The 25,264-nt window shown below is 34.9% G+C and overlaps 2 protein-coding genes across 2 annotated transcripts; both read left to right on the top strand.

Moving 5' to 3' along the window:
• The first annotated feature begins 16,257 nt into the window (after positions 1-16,257).
• On the top strand, positions 16,258-18,219 carry LOC128034844 (uncharacterized). Its single transcript, XM_052623714.1, has 3 exons — positions 16,258-16,359; positions 16,506-17,820; positions 17,996-18,219. The coding sequence occupies exons 1-3, from the start codon at positions 16,258-16,260 to the stop codon at positions 18,217-18,219; spliced, it is 1,641 nt and encodes a 546-aa protein (XP_052479674.1).
• A 1,359-nt stretch (positions 18,220-19,578) lies between these two features.
• On the top strand, positions 19,579-22,594 carry LOC105800897 (uncharacterized). The gene is made up of 4 exons (XM_052623713.1): positions 19,579-19,762; positions 19,857-20,485; positions 20,579-21,915; positions 22,162-22,594. The coding sequence occupies exons 1-4, from the start codon at positions 19,579-19,581 to the stop codon at positions 22,592-22,594; spliced, it is 2,583 nt and encodes an 860-aa protein (XP_052479673.1).
• The last annotated feature ends 2,670 nt before the right edge of the window (positions 22,595-25,264 follow it).

Genomic DNA, 25,264 nt, shown 5'->3' with positions numbered 1-25,264 from the left:
ATAATTAATTATTATTTAGGCTTGTTTAAATAAAGTTATTAGTATTTATTTATAAGCCTTTCGCCATTTTTTTGTTTTATTTAATGATGAGGAAAGTTTTCTATTTAGGCCCTTTATAATTTATAAAATTTTAAATTAGTAATGGTAAAATTATACTTTGGCCTCACTAAAAATAATAAAATTTGATTTAATTCTCTAAAATTATAAATATATAGAGTATTAAAATGACGAAATTACATTTTACTATTATAAAATATATATAATTTAATTCCATCCCATCAAAAAAATTCTGATTTTACCATTGGATAAAATCACTGATAATAGTACATGAGACTTATATTAATATAAATTTTAAACACTTTATTAGTAAATAATATAAATTTTCAAAATCATATTTTAAATATTAAAATAACATACAAATTAATTAAAATATACAATAAAAGGATTCAAAGTAATTATCATAAAAGTCAGAAATACTTAAATCAGAGTTTAAAAGTCAGCTTTATTTTTCCACAGCTAATAATCATGTAGAAAACAATCGCTCTACCAACCAAAACTGTTATTCTTTCAAGTCAAATAAAATAAACTAATCACAGTGTACACTGTTAACTAACGTAGCTGAGCAGAAAATAAATAAATAAATAAAATACACACCTAAATCAGCTTCCTCAATTAATAGTGTATTATTATTTTTGCTTGGCCAAAATATAGATATTCTTTGTCTTTTCCTTTATCAATTTTGATTTCAGAAAAGCCTTGCTTACTCCATTATTGACACAAAATTGGAATGGTAAATATTAAAATTATATATGGATTTTAATTTAATGATTCATTTTATATATAAATTTTGATTGTGGTTTAGATGTATATACTTTAATTCTGTACATATTTAAATAAATAAATATATCAATATATTAGATAAATATAATCATTTGTGTTTGTAGTCTGTAATTGCAAAATGGTTCTATAATGATAATTGTGTAAATGATTTATGAAAATTGAATTAAACGGGAATCTCGTATGTAAATTGCTTGTCATATTTATCCGTAAATAATTTGTGCTTAACCCTTCAACTGATGCTAATTCTGATTTCAAACTTTTGAACAATCTGTAACCTTTTTTACAACATTTAAGTGTCTACAAATGCTAGGCATGGAGATTGCAATTCTGTAATGAAAATGAGAGAAAGTGACCAATTTAGTTGATAATAATATCCCAGGCCGCATGGTGTATTGGCAACGTTACAATACAAGGAGACCACCAAAGAAGAATCCAGACTCCACCCAATATCCTTTTTGGGCACTTGGACATTTGTCGACCTTTACTAGAAAAAAAAAGTTGTAAAGCAACATGCACAGGCACAACCACATCCATCTTACCAAGTGGTCCATCGATTCAATACAACATGGTTCATGTTCAATAAGTGTTGTTTAACTAAAATCTTCAGGTAACCTAATTAAATCGATTAATAGAATCCTGCCAAAGGGAAATGTGTGAGTTTAGGAATCATAATTTTCTTTTAACGGAAGCATAAATATAGATTTTACCAAAAATAACTCCCAATCATAAAAAGAAAAAAAGAAAAAAAAAAGTCATTCAAACCTATTCCCAACAACCAACATCCATATTACCCAATAAAACTCCCAACCATTTTCATTAAACTTAAAACCAAAACCAACCCTCGACAGTCCTTGTATTTTATGGTGCGTAAATTTAAAAATTGGAACGAACGAGCAAGATATATATCGTTAATAAACAATTCCAGCGATTTGGCAGCGTAAGAAGAGACTCATGGAGCCAAGTAGACGAAGTTGCATGTTAACCTTTTCATAATAATATTATATTTCCATAGTCCATACTTATTACTTTGAAAAGACAAAATATAAAATCCTGTCGGCCAATTATTTGAAAACACGCACTACACCAGAACAGGTTTTTAGCGGCGTTTTTTTAGGCCTTTAGCGGCGCTTTTTAACGCCACTAAAGGCATTTGTGGCGCTTGAAGAAGCGCCACAAAAAATGCCGCTAACGACAACATCGCTAACTTTTGCGGCGCTTACAGAAAAAACGCCGCTAAAGAACATGTTCTTTAGCGGCGCTAAGAAAATAAACGCCGCTAAAGATAATGTTCTTTAGCGGCGCTTAGGAAAAAACGCCGCTAAAGATCATGTTCTTTAGCGGCTCTTTAGCGGCGCTTAGGAAGAAAATGCCGCTAAAGATCATGTTCTTTAGCGGCGCGTGGCCAAAAACGTCGCTAAAAGTAGTGTTCTTTAGCTGCGCTTATTTCACAAACGCCACTATTTGATATGACTTTTAGCGGCGCTTTTTTAAAAAACGCCACTAATCTGGGATTTTTTTAAAATAAAATTTTCTGTTTTTTCAGCCCTCCTGCAACAACAAATCAAAAGCAACCAGATCTAAACTAACCAAAAACAATAAATTTATATAATATTTCAAATTAAATGACTAAAATAATATTAATTTGATATAAATAAAAGTGAATTCATACTTTTCTTTACAAAAACGTTAAAAGTTAAAATGATAAAAATATTTATACAATATACACTATGACGGCGGAAGTTGCGACTGCTGAAACATCTTCATCATAATCTGAAGCTGCTGTTGAAATTCATCGTACTTTTTGCTCTGCTCTGCTTCTCTCGATGCCGCATCTTTTTGAAGTCGTAGCTGTAGTTCTTCATATTTCTTTTGAACCTCTGCTTCTATCGCTCAGATGGCACAAAGTCGGGTGGGAACGACTGTAAACCATGATTGTGAATATTAAATGCTTCCATAACATCCTTCCATGTCATCCCTCTAATGATGATGGTAAGCGGTACTATCATAAGATACATCCATCCTTGAAGAGGAAGTACTAAGCGGGCATTCTCCATGAAAAAACCATTGTTTATAACCCCGAACAAACCCATCAACAATTAGATGCTCGTATACAACTTCACGATAATGCCAGTTTATGTTGACACACTTCTTACACGGGCAAAGAATCATGTTCTCTTGGCTTGCATATTGAAATGCAAAATTTAGAAAAGTTTGTACTCCATTTCGATAACCGTCGCTTACCCTTGACAAATTCATCCAAGACCGGTCCATTTCTTATTTCTTGAAGCCTAATCTTGACAATAAATTGCACGGGTTTAGGATTTAGGAATAAGTATAATTAAGCTATGTAAGTTATGTATTATGTAAGTTATTTATTATGAAAATTATGTAAGTTGTGTATTATGAAAATTATGCTATGTAAGTTATGTAAGTCATATAAGTTATGTATTATGTAAGTTATTTATTATGAAAATTAAGTAAGTTATGTAATTTGTGAATAATTAAAAAAGGTAAGTTATGTAAGTTGTAAGTTATGTAAGTTATGTATAATATTAATTAATTAAGTTAGGTAATTTATGTATAATATTAATGTAAGTTATGTAATTTATGTATATTAATTAATTAAGTTATGTAATTTATGTATAATATTAATGTAAGTTATGTAATTTATGTATAATAGTAATGTAAGTTATGTAATTTATGAATAATTAAAAAATGTAAGTTATGTAATTTATGAATAATTAAAAAATGTAAGTTATGTAAGTTGTAAGTTATGTATAATAATAATTAATTAAGTTATGTAATTTATTATAATATTAATGTAAGTTATGTAAGTTGTAAGTTATGTAAGTTATGTATAATATTAATTAATTAAGTTATGTAAGTTATGTATAATACTAATGTAATTTTGCCAAACATTTTAATGTAAGTTATGTAAGTTGTAAGTTATGTAAGTTATGTATAATATTAATTAATTAAGTTATGTAATTTATGTATAATATTAATGTAAGTTATGTAAGTTGTAAGTTATGTAAGTTATGTATAATATTAATTAATTAAGTTATGTAAGTTATGTATAATACTAATGTAATTTTGCCAAACATTTTAATGTAAGTTATGTAAGTTGTAAGTTATGTAAGTTATGTATAATATTAATTAATTAAGTTATGTAATTTATGTATAATATTAATGTAAGTTATGTATAATATTAATTAATTAAGTTATGTAATTAATGTATAATATTAATTAATTAAGTTATGTAATTTATATATAATATTAATGTAAGTTATGTAATTTATGTTTAATATTAATGTAAGTTATGTAATTTATGTATAATATTAATGTAAGTTATGTAATTTATGTATAATATTAATGTAAGTTATGTAATTTATGTTTAATATTAATGTAAGTTGTAAGTTATGTATAATATTAATTAATTAAGTTATGTAAGTTATGTGTAATACTAATGTAAGTTATGTATTATATAATAACACATCGCTAACTTTGTTTGCTTTTAAACTAATCTAATTTTACAAAATGTACTATATAATTTTAAAGATATTTTTATCTCTTTATATCTTTTATATAAAATAGAAAATACACACATAGCTTTTAACATCTCTATTTTTCCATTTCAACTAGAACCTCATTTATAAATATAGTTGTTACATAATTTTATTTTTATTCATATATGACACAATTTAATTATATTTATAATTCCGAGATAATTATGATTTTAAAAGGAAATTTGAAAATTATCCATCGAGAAGGGACTAGAACATTTGAACATAGCTTTTTCTCACAGTTTTGGTCCTTCTATTAAACTTAAATTTAAAATTTAGTCATTAGACTCAAGTTTAAAGTAACTTGGTTCTTTATTTTTATAATGTTTCTAGTTAGTTCAAACAATTAACTAACAGTCAACTCCGTTAGTTAACTATTTTAATGCAAAAAGTGGTAAACGAGTTTAATTAAGTTCAAACTCAAGTAACTCAATTATATCTTGAGTGAAGCTGGAACTTAAAAATAAATATTCGATCGAGTTCGAGCTTGACAGTATTGGCTAATTTGCTTTTAAACTAATCTTCCACTGAATTAGGGGTGGAAAGGTACATGTCTTACTCATTTGACAACAAAAGAAACACTACTTTCTGCAGTATATGTTTACTGACTTTTTTTGCAGAAAAAAGATAAATGTAAATCTAATATAAAAGCATAAAACCCTTGGATTCTAAAGTTGCATGCTTTTCTTTTTTATTTCTACAAGTTTACCACTAAGGTCTTTTCATCATTTTCAAACTTATTTATCTTCAAACTTATTTCTACATGATTAACTGACGCTGATACATTACAACAGAAGAATGAAAATTTACCTTCCATGCCAAAGAATAGACGACTTATGCAGCGAAAGAGGCAGCAAGCTAGCGGGAAGAAATTGACTGCATATGACCAATGAATTTTGTCATATAAACAAATAAGATGTTTCATTAATGAAATGCACTGGATTAAGCATTTCTATATTATTTGACTGCATATGACCAATGAATTTTGTCATCTAACTATATATTCAACGTTGTTTTAGTGAGGGAGAGCTGAAGGAGGAGCAGGACCAGATTTCTTTTATTTTATTTTATTTCATTTAAGCTATATACATATTTTAATTATGCTATATTTTTGGTGATCAAAACACGAAACCAAATTTCCAATAATTTCGATCAAGACTTGACTGAAAACGTGGCTTCTACGTCTCTCAAGTCAAATTTAACAACATCATAAATGATAGGTACTAACATTAATTTCAATTAACTAACTACTTCATACTATAGGAATCAATTTATAGTTAAAAAATTCCGGAGAAGAATCTATCAAATACAAGGGAGGTTAGGTCATTTGGCATGAAAATTTTAAATCTAAAGTTTGATATTTTGCAATTCAATTGGTGCTCTAAGAATTTAAAAACTGTAATTTCAAACATTATCTACTATTTCAATTTTGTATCCATTTTATTAGTACCATATGATGGTTTCATATTAAATTTTTATTTCATGGTATAAGCTCAAGAAAAGCTTATATTAAACGCAAATTGAAGGTGTATATAATGCTCAAATTCTTCACTAATAGTGCCATCAAAGGATAATGACAAAACAACTATGCATATAAAACGCAGTTTAATTAATCCAATACTACAAGCCTGCAAATCCTGTAATACAAACAGTTTAAAACTTATGAACCTTAATATTAACAAAATTATGAACAAACAGTATTACAAGCCTGCAAATTCATTTTCTTATTTACAACAGGATAGTCAAAATTATGAACAAAATTATGAAAAGTTTCAAACTTCTTTTTAAAATACAAACAGGAAATAAACAAATAAAGAACTAAATCATGCAACGGGTATAGATAAAATTCTAAGAACAAATTCCCAATTTTTTCTGTCCAAAACACGATACTAAAAAATTGTCTAAAACCCATCAACAATTTGAGCATTCAGTTATCAATAAAGGTGTAAAACAATGTATGTGAGGTTGTAAGACAGACGGAACCAGGTGCAAAACTATTTCAGTGAAGGAGAGAATGAGGAAAACCTTATCTTTTGTTGTACCCTAGCGACGGCAGAGGACTGCGGTGGTACAGGACTGTGACGGACGACGGTTGACGAGCGGCAACAGAAGGGTCGACGAGCAATGTAGCAGAGATGGTTGGGGCGCAGCAGCCTAGGGTTCTAGAATTGGGGGATTTTTGGGGGAAAATCGAGGGCAATTTTGGGGAGAAATTTGGGGGGAATTTCAGCTAAGTGGAATTGGGAGTAATTGGGATGAAAGACACGAATTAAAAAACGACAGCGTCTTACCAGATTGAACTATTGCGGCGTTTTTAACATAGCGCCACTAATGTTGTTAATGTGGCAGATAAAACGACACCGTTTACTTAAAATCGGAAATTTTGCAGCGTTTTCCACATAGCGCCGCTAAATCCAACCTTTAGTGGCGTTTCTACACTTGTGCCGCAAAAGCCATTCAATTCTCAAACAAAACTACACCGTTTTCACCAAATATTTAATAACTTTTTACGGCGTTTTTGCTGAAAACGCTACTAAATCTCACATCTTTTATTTATTTATTTATTTCTTAATTGTATCTTTTATTAATTGTATCTTTTAATTACTTTTGACAATGATAATACAATAATAATAAAATTTTATTAATTATTAAAACATTTGTACACTACTAAAAGTTTACTTTTATATACGTAATTAAATTTTAATATTTTAGACTAAATTGTTATAATTTTTCTTTTGCTTTTCTAATTCTTATTTATTATTATACAAATACATAACGAATCAAGTATTATATTTTTGGGATTTAACCCATTTTGATATATTTTTAAAATATTAATTTATATTTATATTTATATTATTTTCATTTATATTAATCTAGAATATCCAAGATTAAACACAAAAGCGCTTAATTAATTGTTAAAAGCTAGCCCCAATCTGAAACCCTAAAATCATCAACCATATTATTTATCCGTAACCATCAAACCCCAAACTATAAACCACTATACTGTAAGCCTTAATTAACGCCGCGAATGCCTGATTTTTAGAGGCGTTTTACCTACAAACGCCACAAAAAATACCGCTAAAGCCCTCTTTTGGTGTAGTGACGATTTCTTTTTACTCTTTATTAAGCATTACAATTATTGTCTCCATAAAGTAATCAAAAAATATTAAAATGTTTCATTAAGATAAGTATTGTATATCAACGTAACAATAATTATTGTTTTAATTTATTATTAAAATAAATTTATAATATTACATGGTGTTTTAAAATAATAATTTATTACCACTAAGTGGCTAGGTGTAATAGTAAAACATATTAATTATACTCATAAAGAGAGAATGTAGGCTTGAACCTTGTAGACAATATTATTAAAAAAGACAGTCATAAACCTAGACATGAACGGTAAAATAAACCTGAATAATATTAAAATAATAATTTATTTAAAAATTACTTGTTTATCTGGAAATTGGGGTCCAGCTGTTACATTTGCACCACTGCAAATATCAGCAATTCGATTATATATTTATACGCATTTCCAGACAAGCAAACTACCCTTATTAATTCATTTGTAGTACAAATTCATCAATAACTATCAGTATCAACTAATTACGGTTTTTTATTAAAATATACCAAAATCTTTTATTATTTTCCATTTAAGTATACCAAAATAAATTATGTGAACAGTGTTGAGTTTTATTGTAAAATTAGCGTCTCAAATTTTTCATCGCCCAATAAATTAGAGTAATAATCATTAATTTAATGACTAAGTAACGTTGAAGAGTGAATTTCTTAAAAATCATGATTTTTAAAATAATTATTAAATTAGATTGAGTTTCTGTAAAATTATGAGATTGGGCTAAAATAACAAAAAAAAAACACTTAATGTTTTTAACTGATTTGCAGGAAGACGCTTTCAACTGGAGCGTTTTCAATGTATTGACAAAAAGACGCTTTCAGAAACGCGTCTAGCAGAAAGTATTTTCTTTCTAATCGATTTTTTAGGGTTAAGGTTTTGTTTTTCTTAAAGTGTAGTTAGGGTTTTGTAGATTTTAAGATTTAAAATTTAGTGTTCTTTATGGTTTTGATTTTTAAAATATTTTTTAAGTTTTTTTATAATTTGTTGAGATGTAAAGTTAATAATTATTTAATTCGATCTTTAGAAGCATCGTATTTACATCAATCGTATATTTGAATTATTCGAATTGTAAAATTCAATTCGACTTATAATCGAAACTCGAACTACTCGATTTATTTAAATCTTAGTTTGTAATTCTTTTTAATGCAATTGAGTTTTGATCAATTTTTTCACAGGAGGTTGAGGTCGATCAGATTTTTCAATGCATTATTTTCGAACTTTGAGATATCTTCAAAAAATATATCCCGGGAACCCCAAGATATCTGATAGGTGAGTGGGAAAAAGTGTGGAGTTGAAAGTGCTAGAGTGAAAACGTGTCCACCATAGCTATTGTCTAAGACATGTTGCAGTGAGCTACCATGGACAGCACGATTCTGCAGCTCAACGCGCAAAAGTGATCAACCTAGGTATGTATTCGCCATTATTTCAGTTGTTTGATATTTAACCGATCAATAGATGTTGGCATGATGGATAAACTATTCACTTTTCTCGACAGGGTACAAGCTCGTTAAACATCATTTCCAAGAAATGTTGAAAAACTTACAGGTAATTAACAATGTTGAAAAAAATTTTAACTATAGGGTTCACACGGCCGTGTGGGCATTTGAAGAAGGGGAACACGGCTGTGTTCCAGCCCGTGTTTGTGCCCGTGTAACTCTCTGACTTGGGTCACACGGCCAAGCCACACGCTCGTGTGCCAAGCCGTGTACCATTTGAAATGGCCTCGCACGCCCGTGTGCTATCCGTGTGTCTCACACGACCAAGTCACGCGCCATTGTGTCTGCCTATGTAGACCTAAAAGGTGCATTGAACGATAATTTATCATTCCCTGCAAGCTTGGACATTAAACAATTCAAAAACCACTCGTTCAACCAGTTCAAAACACGATCAAATACAATCAAAACATGTCAAAATAATCATCCTAGGTGCCTAACCAATGTACCTTCATTGGTACCACATTTATATCCTCAATTCATATCATCAAAGCATCACTCAAATCCAAATTATAAACATACCAAATTCAATCCATTTTGCCTAGTTCATGAGCACTTAAACACCAACTTAAATTCACATGCACATATCTAAATTTAGTACAATTTACCATGCCATAATATGGCTTCAAACACTAACGCATGTTTATATGTATATACCAAACCAATATTAAACTTATAACCTCATTTACAATCAATCCACAAAATAACTACTATCTAGACACTCTAGGTACATGCCGACACAAAAGATAAACATCACCACATTTGAGTTTGGGATCGTTGTTAGATGCTGAATCGATGATCAAAAGTTAAGTACCTAACCTGCGCACGAAAAACAAAACTGTACGCTGAGTAAAACTCAGTGGTATTTCTATAATCCGAATATTTAAAGACAAAATAATATAATATGTACATATTAATTATAGCACAATTGAAAATTTAAAACCACATTTATTCATACAATGACATTAGCTTATCAATACTCAAATCATAAATACATCATTTTATACCATAATCAATTCTCATCATTTGCTATATAATAGCTTTTCACAATTTGATCCACATATCATTTAAACAATAACATTAACCATTCCATATCCAATTCATGAATACATAATTCATGTATCTCATTTTCATGTTTTAATTCACTGTCCCATTTTCAATTCACGTACAATATCATCCAATATAAATCATAGTACCGTTTTATTTAATTACCCCTATTAACACGACTCGGACTCGGACGGATACACGGATCCAACCAACACACCAGTTTAGCACCTAGTGCCTCATCGGATAATCCGAAGTAATATGCGCCCAGCGCTATATAAATTTGAAACCCAGTGTTTCATCAGTTAAACCGAAGTAAATTGGCACCCAATGCCTCATCGACTCAAAGTCGAAGAAATCTCTGAACTCCTCCTATCCAATGGCATGCCATTTATATCCGACTCAGCCCGATACAGTTAATAGGGTTCCAATTCACTTTCCAAATACAACCAATACTAATTATCATATTAGCACATTATTGCATTATCACATTTATACATATATATATATATATATCAATTCAATCCAATTCAATCAACTTTAATTCAATTCAATATCAAAATAACAAATATATTTTTCACATAATCCCATATACACATGAAATTAATTCAATAGTCAAAGTGCCAAATATGGGTCGGGTAATACTTAACACCAAGATTCCCAAAACATCAAAATTACAAGAAAATGGGACTAAATTGACTAACCAATTGAACTTGAAAATTTTGAAGCCCCTAAGGTCGTGCGTCTCTTTCTTTTTCTTCTTTCTATTCTTTCTTTCTTTTCTTTCTTATTTCGTTTGGCTTTCTTCTTTTTTTATATATTCATTCTTTTATTACTTTTGTTGTTATTATAATTATATAATATATATATACTTAATATTAAGGTTTCATATTATATAATATATATAATAATTTTACAAATATCTTACCTAATGTCGTCCTACTAAAAAATAATGGTAAAATTGCTTCTTTAGTCCCTTTAATTATTCTTTAATTTATAATTCAACTTTTACCCTATATGCAGTTTAGTCCTTATACCTAATTACTCTTAATTCATGCAAATTCATTTAACTGAAACCTAATTAACTACATAAAAATATTTACTAGTCTAATTTATGGGAACGAAGTCCCGAAAATGCACTTTTCGACACCCCCTGTCTATCGGGTCATTACAGAATATCCCTGGCCGCTTTAGCAATGGTGCACTTTGAGATCCTCTTGAATTCTTGCTAGGTAACTCTATAAAAAATTATTTATAATGCTTCGGAGTTAGCATTAGCAAGTTGTTCCTTATCAGTTGTCCACTCTAGCCCAGATTTGGGTACTTTTCCAACTTCAATTACCATCATGGGTGGTTGCAATCCAGTAAAAATAGAGTGTTAAGCCTTTTCATCGATGAACTTGATACCAACCTTCATTTCTGCCTTTTAGTAGGCATAATTTCCGTAATTCAACATTGAAGGATGGGCGGTTAATGATCCTTCCATATCTTGCAATTAGCAACACTAGAAATCTCCACTAGCTATGCTAATTGAGAAGCTCTGATACCAATTATTAACCTGAACTAGTTGTTAACTTGCAAGAACAAAGTATGAGCAGAAGTGATAGCGAAGGTAGGCACTTCTGTTCGAACTACGACAACTATAATAAAAACAAAGGACAACAAGATTGTTTACATAATTCAGTTTTCTTACGTCTTAAAACCTAATTTTGTGAGAATAATCTACTATCTTTGAAACCAATAAACCAATTATCTTAGTTTTAACACACCCAGTGAGGAATATTCACTTTTGTACTCAAAGACTAAATTTGTCACCACTAAATTCTTCCCCTGAAAAACTTAGCTCGAAAAACCAACCACAAAGGTTTTACTTTCACAAATAACATTCCTTGATGAACTGAAAAGTGCTCTCTATATCCGGTACATAATCCTATACAAGTCTCTCAAATATATAAATGATATCGATACTTGCTAAAATATAATAAGATCAATCACAATCCCTTCTAAACAACAACTAAATTAGCTAGATACAATATTATAATAATCACCAAAGTAAGGTGGACAATTGGTATCTCCAAGTTTTGATCCGATTCAACATCCTTGATACAAGGGATTTGATACAATCAATCTGATCCTCAAGATATGTTTCACCAAGTAAATTTATCTTCATTCGACAGCATCAACACAACCCAAAGATTTGTTTCAATAAATTATCAATCTTTCAAATATGTGAACACAATCCAATCAAACACAACTTCTTGTCTCGGTTGTTGATCTACAAGATCGCAATCAGGGCTAACTTGATAATCCCAAGGGATAAACTTGTCTTTTGTTGGAAGCTTATCCTATACCATATGCTAAGAAATAAATGAGTGTCTTGGAATTTGGGAACTACACCAAATCAACCTACACCAAGGGACATTATCCATTTTAGGCATAATCTCCTCCCATATCTACCCGGTATTGTGACTTGAAACTTGGATAATCCACATCTTGTTGAACCATATCCCTCGATTCGAATAGCTTCTTTCAATACCATGTCAATATTGAGGATGAACCTGAAGAATTTTACTACCTTTTAAGACTTTTTAAAATTTGTTTATAAATATTTTGATTTTTGGAAGATTATTAATTATTTTATAATTTTTTAGAGGGATTAATTTACTCATTTTCAAAACTGACAGGAACTTAACTTGTATTTACACGATTTATTATGTGAATTGTAAAATTTAATTTATCTTGAATTTAAAAATCAAATTACTTATTGAAATTAATCCAAAAATTCGAATAATTTAATTTGATTAAGTTAAATTTAAATTTGTTGTCAAATAAAATGAATCAGATTTGCTCATTTTATAAATTAATAACCAAAACAAAAGGCCGATGGATGATGTAGTTACAAACTTGATCGAAAATATATCCGAAATTTGTTTAGAATATCAAGGTTGAAATTTAAATGACGGTGGCCTTATTCAATGTGATATGAACAGCTCTACATTTTATATCTCTTTCTTCCACAACTTGTATGAAGAATCCCAAAAAAGCAGTGTAAAATTTATCCAGAAACCAATGGAAAATCTGCAGTTTAGAAGAATTATTCACTATACCATTTATATTTCATCCATTTACTTTTTATTGTTCCCATTACCAATATCTTTTATATTATATCGAAAGAAGAAATGATTGTTTCAACCTCCATCCCTGGCTGTGATGTGAGCATTTAATTAATTTTTTTAAACTATCAAAATTGTTTTTTATATTGTTTATATATTTTTGATAATTTTAATTTTAAAAATAATTTTTATACATTTTCTTGAATCTTTAAAATTTTTAAATATTGATTGTAATAGGGCACAATTGACCCAAGTCCAAATAAAATTAACAGTCCAACAAATACAGGCCTGCACAAGCCCAATACACCAAAAACAAAAAAAGAAAGGAAACCCTAGCCCCGAATACACCCAGCAGCCGCATGTCTGCCCAACTCCGCCTCCAGCAGTTCCCAGGCGCCGCACGTCTCGGAATCGACCACCCCAGGCGCGCCGTTTGCTCCACGTTCACCTGCGAATGCGGACTCAAAGAGTCCGAAGAGAAAAAAACAAGCGAAATAATTGTATTTTTTTCTTTTTTCGGCCTATAAAAGGGTCTTCTATAATCTGTAACAGGGGGACGGGGAAAAATAGATACCAAAAAATAGAAAGGAAATACAAGAAAGTACAAAGTTTTTGAAGGTGAATTGGTTTTTTTTTTCTTACAGATTTTCTACTCTTTTGGTTGTTTTTTTTATTTTTATTTCATAAACAAAAATCAAAAAAGGGGGTAGTACCTTTGAGGACTCTCCGTCGAAGTCACGGCGACTTCGCTCAAATCGGGGCTTGGCCGAACGTCGAAATCGGTGCCTGAATTCGGGCTAACCAAACCGCCTGAACGGTGGTGCGATGATGCTAGGGACAAAACCCTAGCAGAGCAAAAGGAGCCTTTTTTTTATTTTTTTTCTTTTCAATCTGATGAAAATGATTTTTAGAGAAAAAAATATGTTTTAAGTAATGAGACAAAACGGCGCCGTTTTCTGGGCCTCGACTGCGGTGACCCGACCCGGAGGGAGGATCCGCTACCGACGTCATATGGGCTATTTATGCAATTGGCCCCTCCTGTTTGCAGCAGATTTCAATTAAACTTGTTTTGTTTTCTTCAAAATTGGGCGCACATTTAATTTTTGTTTCAATTTGGCCCCTTTTTCTTGTGACGTTTTGGAAGGACGGATAATTTCCTTTGGTCCTCCTATGTTACGCGTGTTCAAGTGGCCCTTTCTTTTAAAATTTTATTCAAAATTACCCCATTTGTTGTTTTTAAGCTCAATTTAGCCCATTTTAGCTATTTTTCTCATTTTTACTTTATTTTATTTATTTATTATTATCATTATTATCATTATTTCTATATTCTTACACGCATGGTTTTTACATATATATATATATATATATATATATATATGTTTTCATGTAGTACATACGCATATTCTTGTATAAAATATATACGTTTTTTATATATGTATTTTTTTAAAAAATTTTGAATACTTGCATTTTTATACATATGTTTTATATATATATGTTTATATTTTTTTTAAACTTTTATATACTTTATATTTTATATATACTTATACATTCTTATTTTGTAAATATCTATACATATACATATATCTATTTTACTGAATCTTATCTTCGTAATTTTCATATACATAAATACATTTTTTTATAATTTATTACAAGGTTTTTGTTTATACATTTCATTCCTTTTCTCTTACATGTATACTTTTTTTAAAATATATTCACACTCGTATCTTTAATTGACTTGTAAATTGTGCTTGCATATATATTTGTAAATACTTATTCATTTATATTTGAAATTAGAGTAACTATTTCATGTTATACCTTAACCTTTTCAAAGATCTCTTTCCAAAAATTTATATTTTGATTTTCTCAAAGTTTTGAAATCCTCCTGTTTTACAAATTCCAAAATATTTGGTATTCATGATTCTCGGGAAAGATTGTGTCCTAACTTACTGGATTGCGATTATTTTTCGATGAATCTAGAATACCAATTATTTGTTTTGCAATAAACTCAAATTTTAAATAAAAACTTATTCTCGGGAATTTAGAATGTTGGGTCCTAACTTACTGGTCATGACATTTTTTCCCTCGAATAAGAGTTTTCAAAACAAAAGGCAATATTCGAGTATTTTGAAGATTTAAAACATTGTGCCCTAACTTATGGGTGTAGTGTTTTATTTCTTTGAAGTAAGAATTGTCTTAATCCATTCACGAAATAAAAGTTTCCTTTTAAAATCTTTTCAAATTTTCGACACCAATGCATTTAAAAATCAATTTGGTACCAATTTTGGGCGTTACGAGGTGCTAATCCTTCCTCGTATGTGAATCGACTCCGAACCTATTTTCTCAAAATTCGCAGACCAAAATAATTTTTAAGGTGGGCCGGTCACACCTTAATAAAGGATCGGTGGCGACTCCAGTTTTTATTTTTTTAAAAAGTCGACAACTAAATTTTTGTTTTCAAAAAAAGCGGTTTCGACAGCTTGGCGACTCCACTGGGGACATTTAGAGAGTCGAGCCATAAACTGATCATATTTGTTTTTGTGTCGAAAATCAAAAAGTTTTTAAAAATTTTCCCTTTGCACTCATTGATATTTTATCATGGAACTTTGGCAACTTTGCATTTGCATTTTGCATTTTACCCTTAAGTGGGAGCGAGAAACTAGTCCTTCGTGAGGTTTTCACCTCCGTGCAGGATAGTGGACCGCTTCCGGGATACATCCGTACCTATGTCTTCGTGAGATTTTCATCTCCGTGCAGCCATAGGGAAATGTGTCCCCCTGAACTGAACTCGATCTGTATGAGCCTATAATGGGTGAGGATCGAGGAATCTGCTGGTTCGGGTACCCTTACTCTAGAAACTAAACCTCATATAGTGAGCTTTAGGAACTTGCCCTAGGTAGAACTATACCAAACCCTAGTAGATTCCTAAATAAGTGTTCTTGTTTGGATTATATTTTTATATGTGATACTAACTTGGGTTTCTTTTGTTTTGATTGCATGACATCATAATTGCATGACATTTCATTATAAAGGCGTTGGTTCATATTCGGTTGCCATATAGAAAGTTTATCATGGGAAATGGGTTTCTTGATAGAGTGGAAGACAATGCGGCTGTCCGGACTTGGTCTGAGAAGATACAGCATGAAAAGGGTGATAGTTTGGTCGTGGGATACGTATCAGAGTTATGAGACTTCACTCGTGTTAGCGTAGCTCAGAACAACTTGCAGGAATTGAAGGAGATTTGGGATCAATGGGATAATGAGGTTAGCAGTTATTCTATTCAAATTATGGGGATTTACCTTATTTACTTGACATGAAGGTAGACAAGCGTCTGTTTCGAGCTCTTGTCCAGTTTTGGAATCCGGCCTACAGTTGCTTCACATTCGGAAAGGTTGACCTGGTGCCTACAATAGAGGAGTACACGACTTTACTTCGGTGTTCGAAGGTACAGGTGGATAGAATTTATTCGAAAGCGGTGAATGTACCAACCTTCTTGAGGAAGTTGATGAGTATAACAAGGATGAGTGAGCAGTGGGTTACAGCTCGGATTAAGCAAAAAGGGGATAGTAGGTGTATTCCTTGGAAAAGCTTGAAGGACCTCATTTTAGCACACCCAGATGCGAGGAAGAAAGTGGACATCTTTGCTCTAAGTATATATGGTCTAATCTTGTTCCCTAAGATTTTGGGACATGTTGATGAGGCGGTCACTGATTTATTCGACCGGCTTGACAAGGGAGTTACGCCAGTTCCGGTGATTTTGGCAGAAACCTTTAGGTCATTAAATGCATGCCGAAGAACGGGAGAGGGCAGATTTATTGGATGTGCGCAGTTATTACTTGGGTGGTTCCATAGCCACTTATGGAAGGTTGATAAGGTTTCATATCAGGTCTTCTCTGAAAGTTATTCACCGTTGAAAGAGATAGTGGCTGCATCAAGGAGAGATGATATTACAGAGGAGAAATGGATGGCAATCTTTCAGAATCTGCAAGAAGAAGATATCAAGTGGAGAGCTCCGTGGTTGCTTCCAGATGAGATCCTATATAGGTGTGGCGATTTCGACTGGGTTCCGTTGCTCGGGATTTGGGGAGCTGTTGGCTATGCCCCATTGCTAGTGTTAAGACAGTACAGGTTAAGACAGATTGTGCCTGCCACTCAAGGACTAGCTGAGTGTGAATTCTCATATAAGGATGATGGCTACAAAAGGAAGGCTCGTGAGATGGCCAATGCGTGGAATCAGACTCGCAAAATGAAGAGGTTAGCCGTCGGTCCAATGACAACTTCTGAATATAACGAATGGCGTGCTAGGAGGATCAATGACAACATTATCGGGCCAAGTTCAGAAAATAGTCAGTCGATAGAGGAGCATTTGCGCGTCGTCCCTTCTGAGCTAGAAATCATAAAGCAAGACCTCGAAAGGAAGAATGCAGAGTTAGAGAAAAAACTAGAACAAATGGAGGAAGAAAAGGTGAATTTAAAGTTGGACATAGATGTTCAAAAGCAGGAAACTGAAGGCCTGAGAAAAGGGAAGCGCAAAGTCGAGGAGGATCTGAACAGCTTGAAGACGGATTATAAGAGACTACGTCGTCGTGAAGAATCATTGGTTGGGAAAAACCTCGAGCAAATGGCGTCAAGAGGTTCAAGAAGAAAAAGCCAAGGCTGGCAGATGGGAAGAAAGATTCCAAGAAGCCCAGATGCAAAATAGATCGCTTGAGAAGAGTTTGTTAGAAAATCAAGATGAAAGTGATAAACTAAGGGCTAGAGTGGCCGAACTTGAGAAGATTGTTCATCAATACCGAAATCGTAATTCAGTGGTGGAACTGCAAGCAAGTCTAAGTAGAATTGAGCAAATGAAGAAAACTATAGAAGAACTAGAGGTGGCATTGCAGAACTGTGAAGCCAGGATTGAGTATTTGGAGGAAAACAAAGATCATCAAAGCGAACAGCTTCACTATCTCCAGAATCAGGTCAAAAGCAGGGATCGTGTCATGGGACAAGCCTTGGTTCAGATTCGAGAAGTAGCTGATCACTTATAAACTCTGGCAGTACAAGCTGACACGTTGAGCGTAAAGTATGAATTGGAGTCAGACCGGGGACGGGAGTTATCCTCGTTGCTTCAAAAAATCAAGGTCTTAAGTATTAGGGCGAAGTCGTATTTGTAGTCTATTCTATGTAAAGAGATTTGTTTTCTAATAAAGTTTTCCAAGTGGAATTGAATCATAATTAACGCCTTTCCTGCATTCATCTCATGCATCGCATCATATGCATTCAAAACTTTGAATTGATCCTAATTAATTAAAATTATTGCTCGCTTAACTCGAAACCAACCAACCAATCCAACACCGATCAAGACTCGAGCAAAGACAAAAGATATGGATCAGAGATTAGAAAAGCTTGAACAGCACCAGAAAGATATGCAAGACCGGCTTCAGTTACAAATGCAGGAACGGTTAGACAAGATGAAGCAAGAAATGTCTGAGAAGATGCGGGAATCTCAAGAGGATATAGTGGCAAAGCTAACCCGACTGATAACCAAGGGAGGTGACAAAGGAAAGGGCCCCATGGCAGATGTCGATGAGGGAAATGATGATGAACTTTTCTATCCTCCAGGTTTCACCCCTCCACATGAGCAAGCTCAAGCTGAATACCCGCGCAAATCTACTGTCACCATCATGCCTCAGCAATTTCGAGCTGGTATTTCGAACCTCCAAACTAGGCCAGGTTTTAATCCCGAAAACAATCCTATTAACTCTGCCATCCCTGACTTTGATGAAATGGTTGAGAAGGAAAGAGTGAAGGAAGAGTTACCGAAGCAGTTGGAAGAAAGATGCAGGTGGCTCGAAGAGAAGTTCAAGGCGATAGAGGTTGCTGAGAGTTATCGAGGCATTGACGCGAAAGAGCTGAGTTTAGTGTCAGATTTAGTACTCCCTCATAAATTTAAGATGCCTGAATTTGAAAAGTACAATGGGACAAGCTGCCCAGCAGCTCACATCACCATGTTCTGCAGGCGAATGACGGGTTATGTTAACAACGACCAACTTTTGATACACTGTTTCCAAGACAGCCTTACTGGAGTAGTATCCTAGTAGTACAATCAGTTGAGTTGTGCCACGATTGGATCATGGAGGGACTTGGCACAATCGTTCATGAAACAATATAGTCATGTGACTGACATGGCTCCTGACAGAATCACCCTTCAGAACATGGAGAAAAGGCCGAGTGAAAGCTTCAGGCAGTACGCACAGAGATGGAGGGAGGTCGCAGTCCAAGTTCAGCCACCGCTCCTGGAAAAGGAAATGACCATGTTGTTCATTAACACCCTGAAGGCACCGTTCATTACACATATGTTAGGAAGTGCCACAAAAAGCTTTCCTGACATAGTCATGAATGGCGAGATGATTGAGAATGCCATCAGGAGTGGGAAGATCGATGCTGGAGAGAGTAACAGAAGATCAGCCTCGAGGAGGAATGAGAGTGAGGTGAACAACACGAGCATGTACAACAAGGGCTACTCAAGTCGATGTGATGTGAGTCACCAGAAAGACGGCCGCCAATCAAGAAAGCTCGTCGAGACAGGAGGTCGGTACAAGGCGAAATACGGAGAGGCCCCAATTCACGCCAATTCCTATGTCATACAGGGAACTATACCGAAATTTATTCGACGCACACGTAGTTTCCCCATTCTATCTAAAGCCCTTACAGCCCCCGTACCCCAAATGGAACAACGCAAATGCACAGTGCGACTATCATGCGGGAATCACGAGACATTCCATAGAAAACTGTACTGCCTTCAATAAGGTGGTTGAAAGGCTCATTAGTATGGGTGTCGTTAAATTTGATGAAGCCACCAAAGCAGAAAATCCATTACCGAATCACACTGATGGTGGGGTAAATATGGTGGGTGAAGACAGAAGAATCAAGGCAAACATTGCGGATGTAAAAACTCCTTTGAGATGGGTCTGGAAGGAGATGGTGAAAAGGGGACTAATCGTCTCAAAAGAAAGTTGTGAAAAGAGGGAAAACTACTGCGAGTTCCACAATGAAGTGGGGCATGAAATCCAAGAGTGTACGGAGTTCAGAGCCTTGGTACAGGGTATGATGGATAATAAGGAGGTGGAATTTTGTGAAGGAATTCAGAGGGAGAATCATGTATGCACGTCAGAGTTGGCGTTGGGAGTCCCGGAGGCTAACCGTCATGTGGTTATCATTTCGCGACCTCAGAACAGTGAGGTTGGGGCACGAATAACACCAAAGGTTATCATTCAAAAACTGGCCGTGTTTACTTACAAGGATAACAGGAGGGTTCCTTGGAATTACAATTGTAATGTGACAATCCCGGGGAAGGAGGACGTGATTAATAAAGAGGACCATGATGAAGGAGGGCATGACAAATAGGTGAAGGCTCGAGTAGAGCCAATAAGAGAAGAAACTTCGATTGGGAAGAAGAAGACGGTCGAACCTGAATTGTTGGTCAATGAACCAATCAAGGAGGATGAAGCTAGAGAGTTCTTGAAGTTCATCAAGCATAGCGAGTACAGCGTTGTGGACCAGCTACACAAACAACCAGCTTGCATATCTGTGCTAGCTTTACTCCTGAACTCGGAGGGACACCGAAATGCATTACTGAAGGTGCTAAATGAAACTTACGTGGCTGACGATATCTCTGTTAACAAGTTAGATCGACTGGTCGGCAATATAAGCGCTGATAACTTCATCTCTTTCAGCGATGACGAAATACCACCTGGGGGTATGGGATCTACTAGAGCTTTACACATCACTGCAAGGTGTAAAGGATGCATATTACCGGGGGTTCTGGTAGACAATGGATCGGCATTAAATGTATTGCCCCTATCCACGCTCAACAGGCTACCTGTGGATAGTTCGCATATGAAGTCGTGTCAGAACGTGGTTCGAGCATTTGATGGTACTGAGAGGGGGGTCATGGGAAGAATTGACATTCCCCTGTTAATTGGCCCAACTATTTATGAGGTGGACTTCATAGTTATGGACATCAAGCCTTCTTACAGTTACCTATTAAGAAGGCCATGGATTCATTCAGCAGGTGCGGTACCTTCATCGTTACATCAAAAACTGAAGCTGGTATCAGAAGGCAGGGTTGTGACGATAGACGCTGAAGAAGATATCATTGCTTCTGTGACCAACGATGCGCCTTATCTAGAAACGAGCGATGATGCAATCGAGTGCTCTTTCCGTTCCTTGGAATTTGTAAATGCAACATTCATCCTTGAGGGGAGCAAGATCCCGATGCCGAGAATATCAAAGACCACAAGGATGGGTCTGCAACTGACAGTAGGAAAGGGAGCTTCGCCGAGAAAAGGATTGGGGAAGTATCTTCAGGGCAGAGTTGAGGCTCCAGTATTGAAAGACAAGCAGGACCGTTTTGGCTTAGGATACAAGCCAGATGCTAGGCAGAAGAGGATAGAGCAGGAAAAGAAACGAATGAGAAGAAGGGCTCGTTTGACCGGGGATGAAGTTGAATGGGAACCCATGACTTTTCCTCACCTTTCCAAAACCTTTGTATCAGGAGGATTTGTCTATCTAGAAATGCTAGGGGTCAGAAGTATTAACACGGAGCTAGGGAGTATTCATGCCGTGTATGAAGGAGCGACACGAGGAAGAGCTTTGCCAGATATTCGTCCTTACGAGTCGGAAAGGGAGCTAAACAACTGGACTGCAGAAGAAATACCTGTAGTTTTTAGGATTTCCTCAGAGTAATGTCCAAAACACCCTTATTGCTTTTTAGCCTAGAAGTGATAAGGATTCTTTTGTGAAATAGGCTCATGTCCAGAAAATCGTTATTTTAATAAAGTTCATGTTTGCAAACATTTTTGGAGCAAATCTTTCTTTCATAAGAGCAGTTATTTTAAGTTTCTCTTAAACTACACTTGCATTTCATTCATGACCATATTGCACCAAACAAATTCCTAAATCCATATTGTTTTTCATACTTATAACAGGTCCCATGATATCAGTGATGCGAATGTCACTCTTACAAATTTAGAGTCTCCTTTTGAACGAAACATGTGTTTAGAGGGATCGCATGATTTTGAAGACAACGAAGACTGTGGTTTGTCTCCTGACTTGTCAAATATGGTAGAAATGGTTGAGAAACAAATCCTACCTCACAGGGAATCAATAGAAGTCGTGAGCTTAGAGGAGGGTAAAAAGGTGAAGATCGGATCAGATATCTCTGCAAAGACAAGACATGACCTCGTTGAATTACTCCGAGAGTTCAAGGACGTGTTTGCATGGTTATACCAGGATATGCCAGGGTTGAGTACCGACATGGTAGTCCATCGTCTCCCTATAAGAGAAGATTGCAAGCCAGTGCAGCAAAAACTCAGAAGGATGAGGCCTGATATCGTGTTGAAGATAAAGGAGGAGGTCTAAAAGCAGTTTGATGCCGGATTTCTGCAAGAAGTTAGGTATTCTGAGTGGGTGGCCAACATCGTACCAGTTCCAAAGAAAGATGGAAAGGTACGAATGTGTATGGATTATCGGGATTTGAATAAGGCTAGCCCGAAAGACAACTTCCCATTACCCCACATCGACGCATTGGTAGACAATACGGCAGGCTATTCATTATTTTCCTTCATGGATGGTTTTTCGGGGTACAATCAGATAAAGATACATCCTGAGGACATGAGAAAGACTACATTCATCACGTTATGGGGGACGTTCTGCTATAAAGTGATGCCGTTTTGATTAAAGAATGCAGGAGCGACATACCAAAGAGCCATGGTAGCCTTGTTCCATGACATGATGCACAGGGAAATCGAGGTTTACGTTGATGATATGATCGCGAAATCTAGAACGGAGGGCGAACATGTGCGGGTCTTGAGAAAGTTATTTTTAAGATTGAGAAAGTTCCAGCTCAAGCTTAATCCAGCGAAGTGTACTTTTGGGGCCAGGTCAGGAAAGTTGCTAGGCTTCATAGTCAGTGAAAAGGGAATCGAGATTGACCCAGACAAAGTCAAGGCAATACGAGATTTACCTCCACCTCGCACTCAGAAAAAAGTTCGAGGTTTCCTCGGAAGACTGAATTACATCGCTAGGTTCATTTCACAACTGACTGAGAAATGTGACCCTATATTTCGTCTTCTGAAGAAACATAATCCTGGTACTTGGGATGAGGAATGCGAAGAAGCTTTTAACAAGGTGAAGCAGTATTTGTCTAATACTCCAGTGCTGTCACCACCTAACCAGTATAGGCCTCTGATATTGTATCTAACGGTATTCGACAATTCCATGGGGTGTGTGTTAGGTCAACATGATGAAACGGGGAGGAAAGAAAGGGCGATATATTATCTCAGCAAGAAATTCACTGACTGTGAAATGAGGTATTCGCCTGTTGAGAAATTATGCTGTGCTTTGATTTGGACAACCCGAAGATTAAGGCAGTACATGTTATACCATACGACTTGGCTGATCTCAAAGTTAGACCCGTTAAAGTATATGATGGAGTCAACTGCTTTGAATGGGAGAATGGCCAGATGGCAGATCTTACTGTCTGAATTTGATATTGTCTATGTGAGCCAAAAGGCTGTGAAAGGGAGTGCAATTGCTGACTTTCTAGCTAGTAGAACTGTGGAGGACTAATAGCCGTTGAGTTTTAATTTCCCAAATGAGGACTTGATGTGTGTAGCCGCTACTGAAGAAAGTCCCCAAGAAGGTCACAGTTAGAAGCTAAACTTTGATGGAGCCTCGAACGCTGTAGGCAATGGAATTGGGGCAGTCCTGGTGTCCCCAAATGGTGATCATTATCCTTTCACTTGCAAATTGGATTTTGATTGTACAAATAACATGGCAGAATATGAAGCATCGTCATGGGTATTCGTGCAGTTATAGAGCGAGGAATCAAAGTGCTAGAGGTCTATGGAGATTCAGCATTGGTGATATATCAGCTCAGGGGTGAATGGGAAACGAGAGACCCCAAATTAATCAGTTATCGAAAGTTGGTCCTCGAATTGATTAAGGAGTTTGAGGACATCACTTTTTGCTATCTCCCACGAGATGAGAACCAGATGGCTGATGCACTAGCTACCTTAGCTTCCATGATCAAACTGAACAGACATGGGGATATGAAACCAATCCAAATGAGTATCTATGAAGACCCGGCTCATTGTTACAATATTGAAGAAGGGGAAATCGATGATAGTCCTTGGTATCAAGATATATTACGGTATGTAAAAAATCGTGAATATCCTGGCCAGGCAACGGAGAATGAAAAGAGAACTCTGAGAAGACTAGCCATTGATTACGTCTTAGATGGGGAGATCTTGTACAAGAGGGGAAAAGATCAGGTACTGCTAAGATGTGTGGACGCCGTAGAAGCAAAGAAAATTCTAGAAGAAGTCCATGAGGGCATCTGCGGAACGCATGCCAGCGGGTTCACAATGGCTAGGCAGGTTATGAGATTCGGGTACTACTGGTCTACCATGGAAGGGGATTGCATCAATTATTCCAAGAAGTGCCATAAATGTCAAATCTATGGTGATAAAATGCATGCACCTCCTTCACCTCTTCATGTCATGGCTTCTCCATGGCCTTTCTCCATGTGGGGTATGGATGTCATTGGGCCAATATCACCGAAGGCTTCAAATGGCCATCGTTTCATATTCGTGGTTATTGACTACTTCACCAAATGGGTAGAAGCTGTTTCGTATGCTACTGTTACAAAGTCATCAGTCAGTAAGTTCTTGAAAAGGGAGATCATATGTCGGTATGGAATGCCTGAAAGAATCATATCCGACAATGCGTTGAACTTGAATAACAGCTCTATAGCAGAAGTGTGTAGTCAATTCAAGATCAGACATCACAATTCGTCGCCGTATCGCCCAAAAATGAATGGTGCGGTGGAAGCGACCAATAAAAATATAAAGAAGATTGTGGGGAAGATGACTGAGACTTACAGGGACTAGCATGAGAAGTTACCGCTTGCCCTCTTTGCTTATCGAACGTCAATCAGGACCTCCACCGGGGCAACGCCTTTCTCCTTAGTTTATGGCATGGAGGCATTTTTGCCCATCGAAGTTGAAATCCCTTCTCTCTGGGTTTTGA

Source organism: Gossypium raimondii, chromosome 11 (genome assembly GCF_025698545.1).
Source record: "Gossypium raimondii isolate GPD5lz chromosome 11, ASM2569854v1, whole genome shotgun sequence".
NCBI classification, from domain to species: domain Eukaryota; kingdom Viridiplantae; phylum Streptophyta; class Magnoliopsida; order Malvales; family Malvaceae; genus Gossypium; species Gossypium raimondii.
Note: the sequence above shows the minus strand (reverse complement) of the source record. Positions and strands in the feature narration are given on the sequence as shown.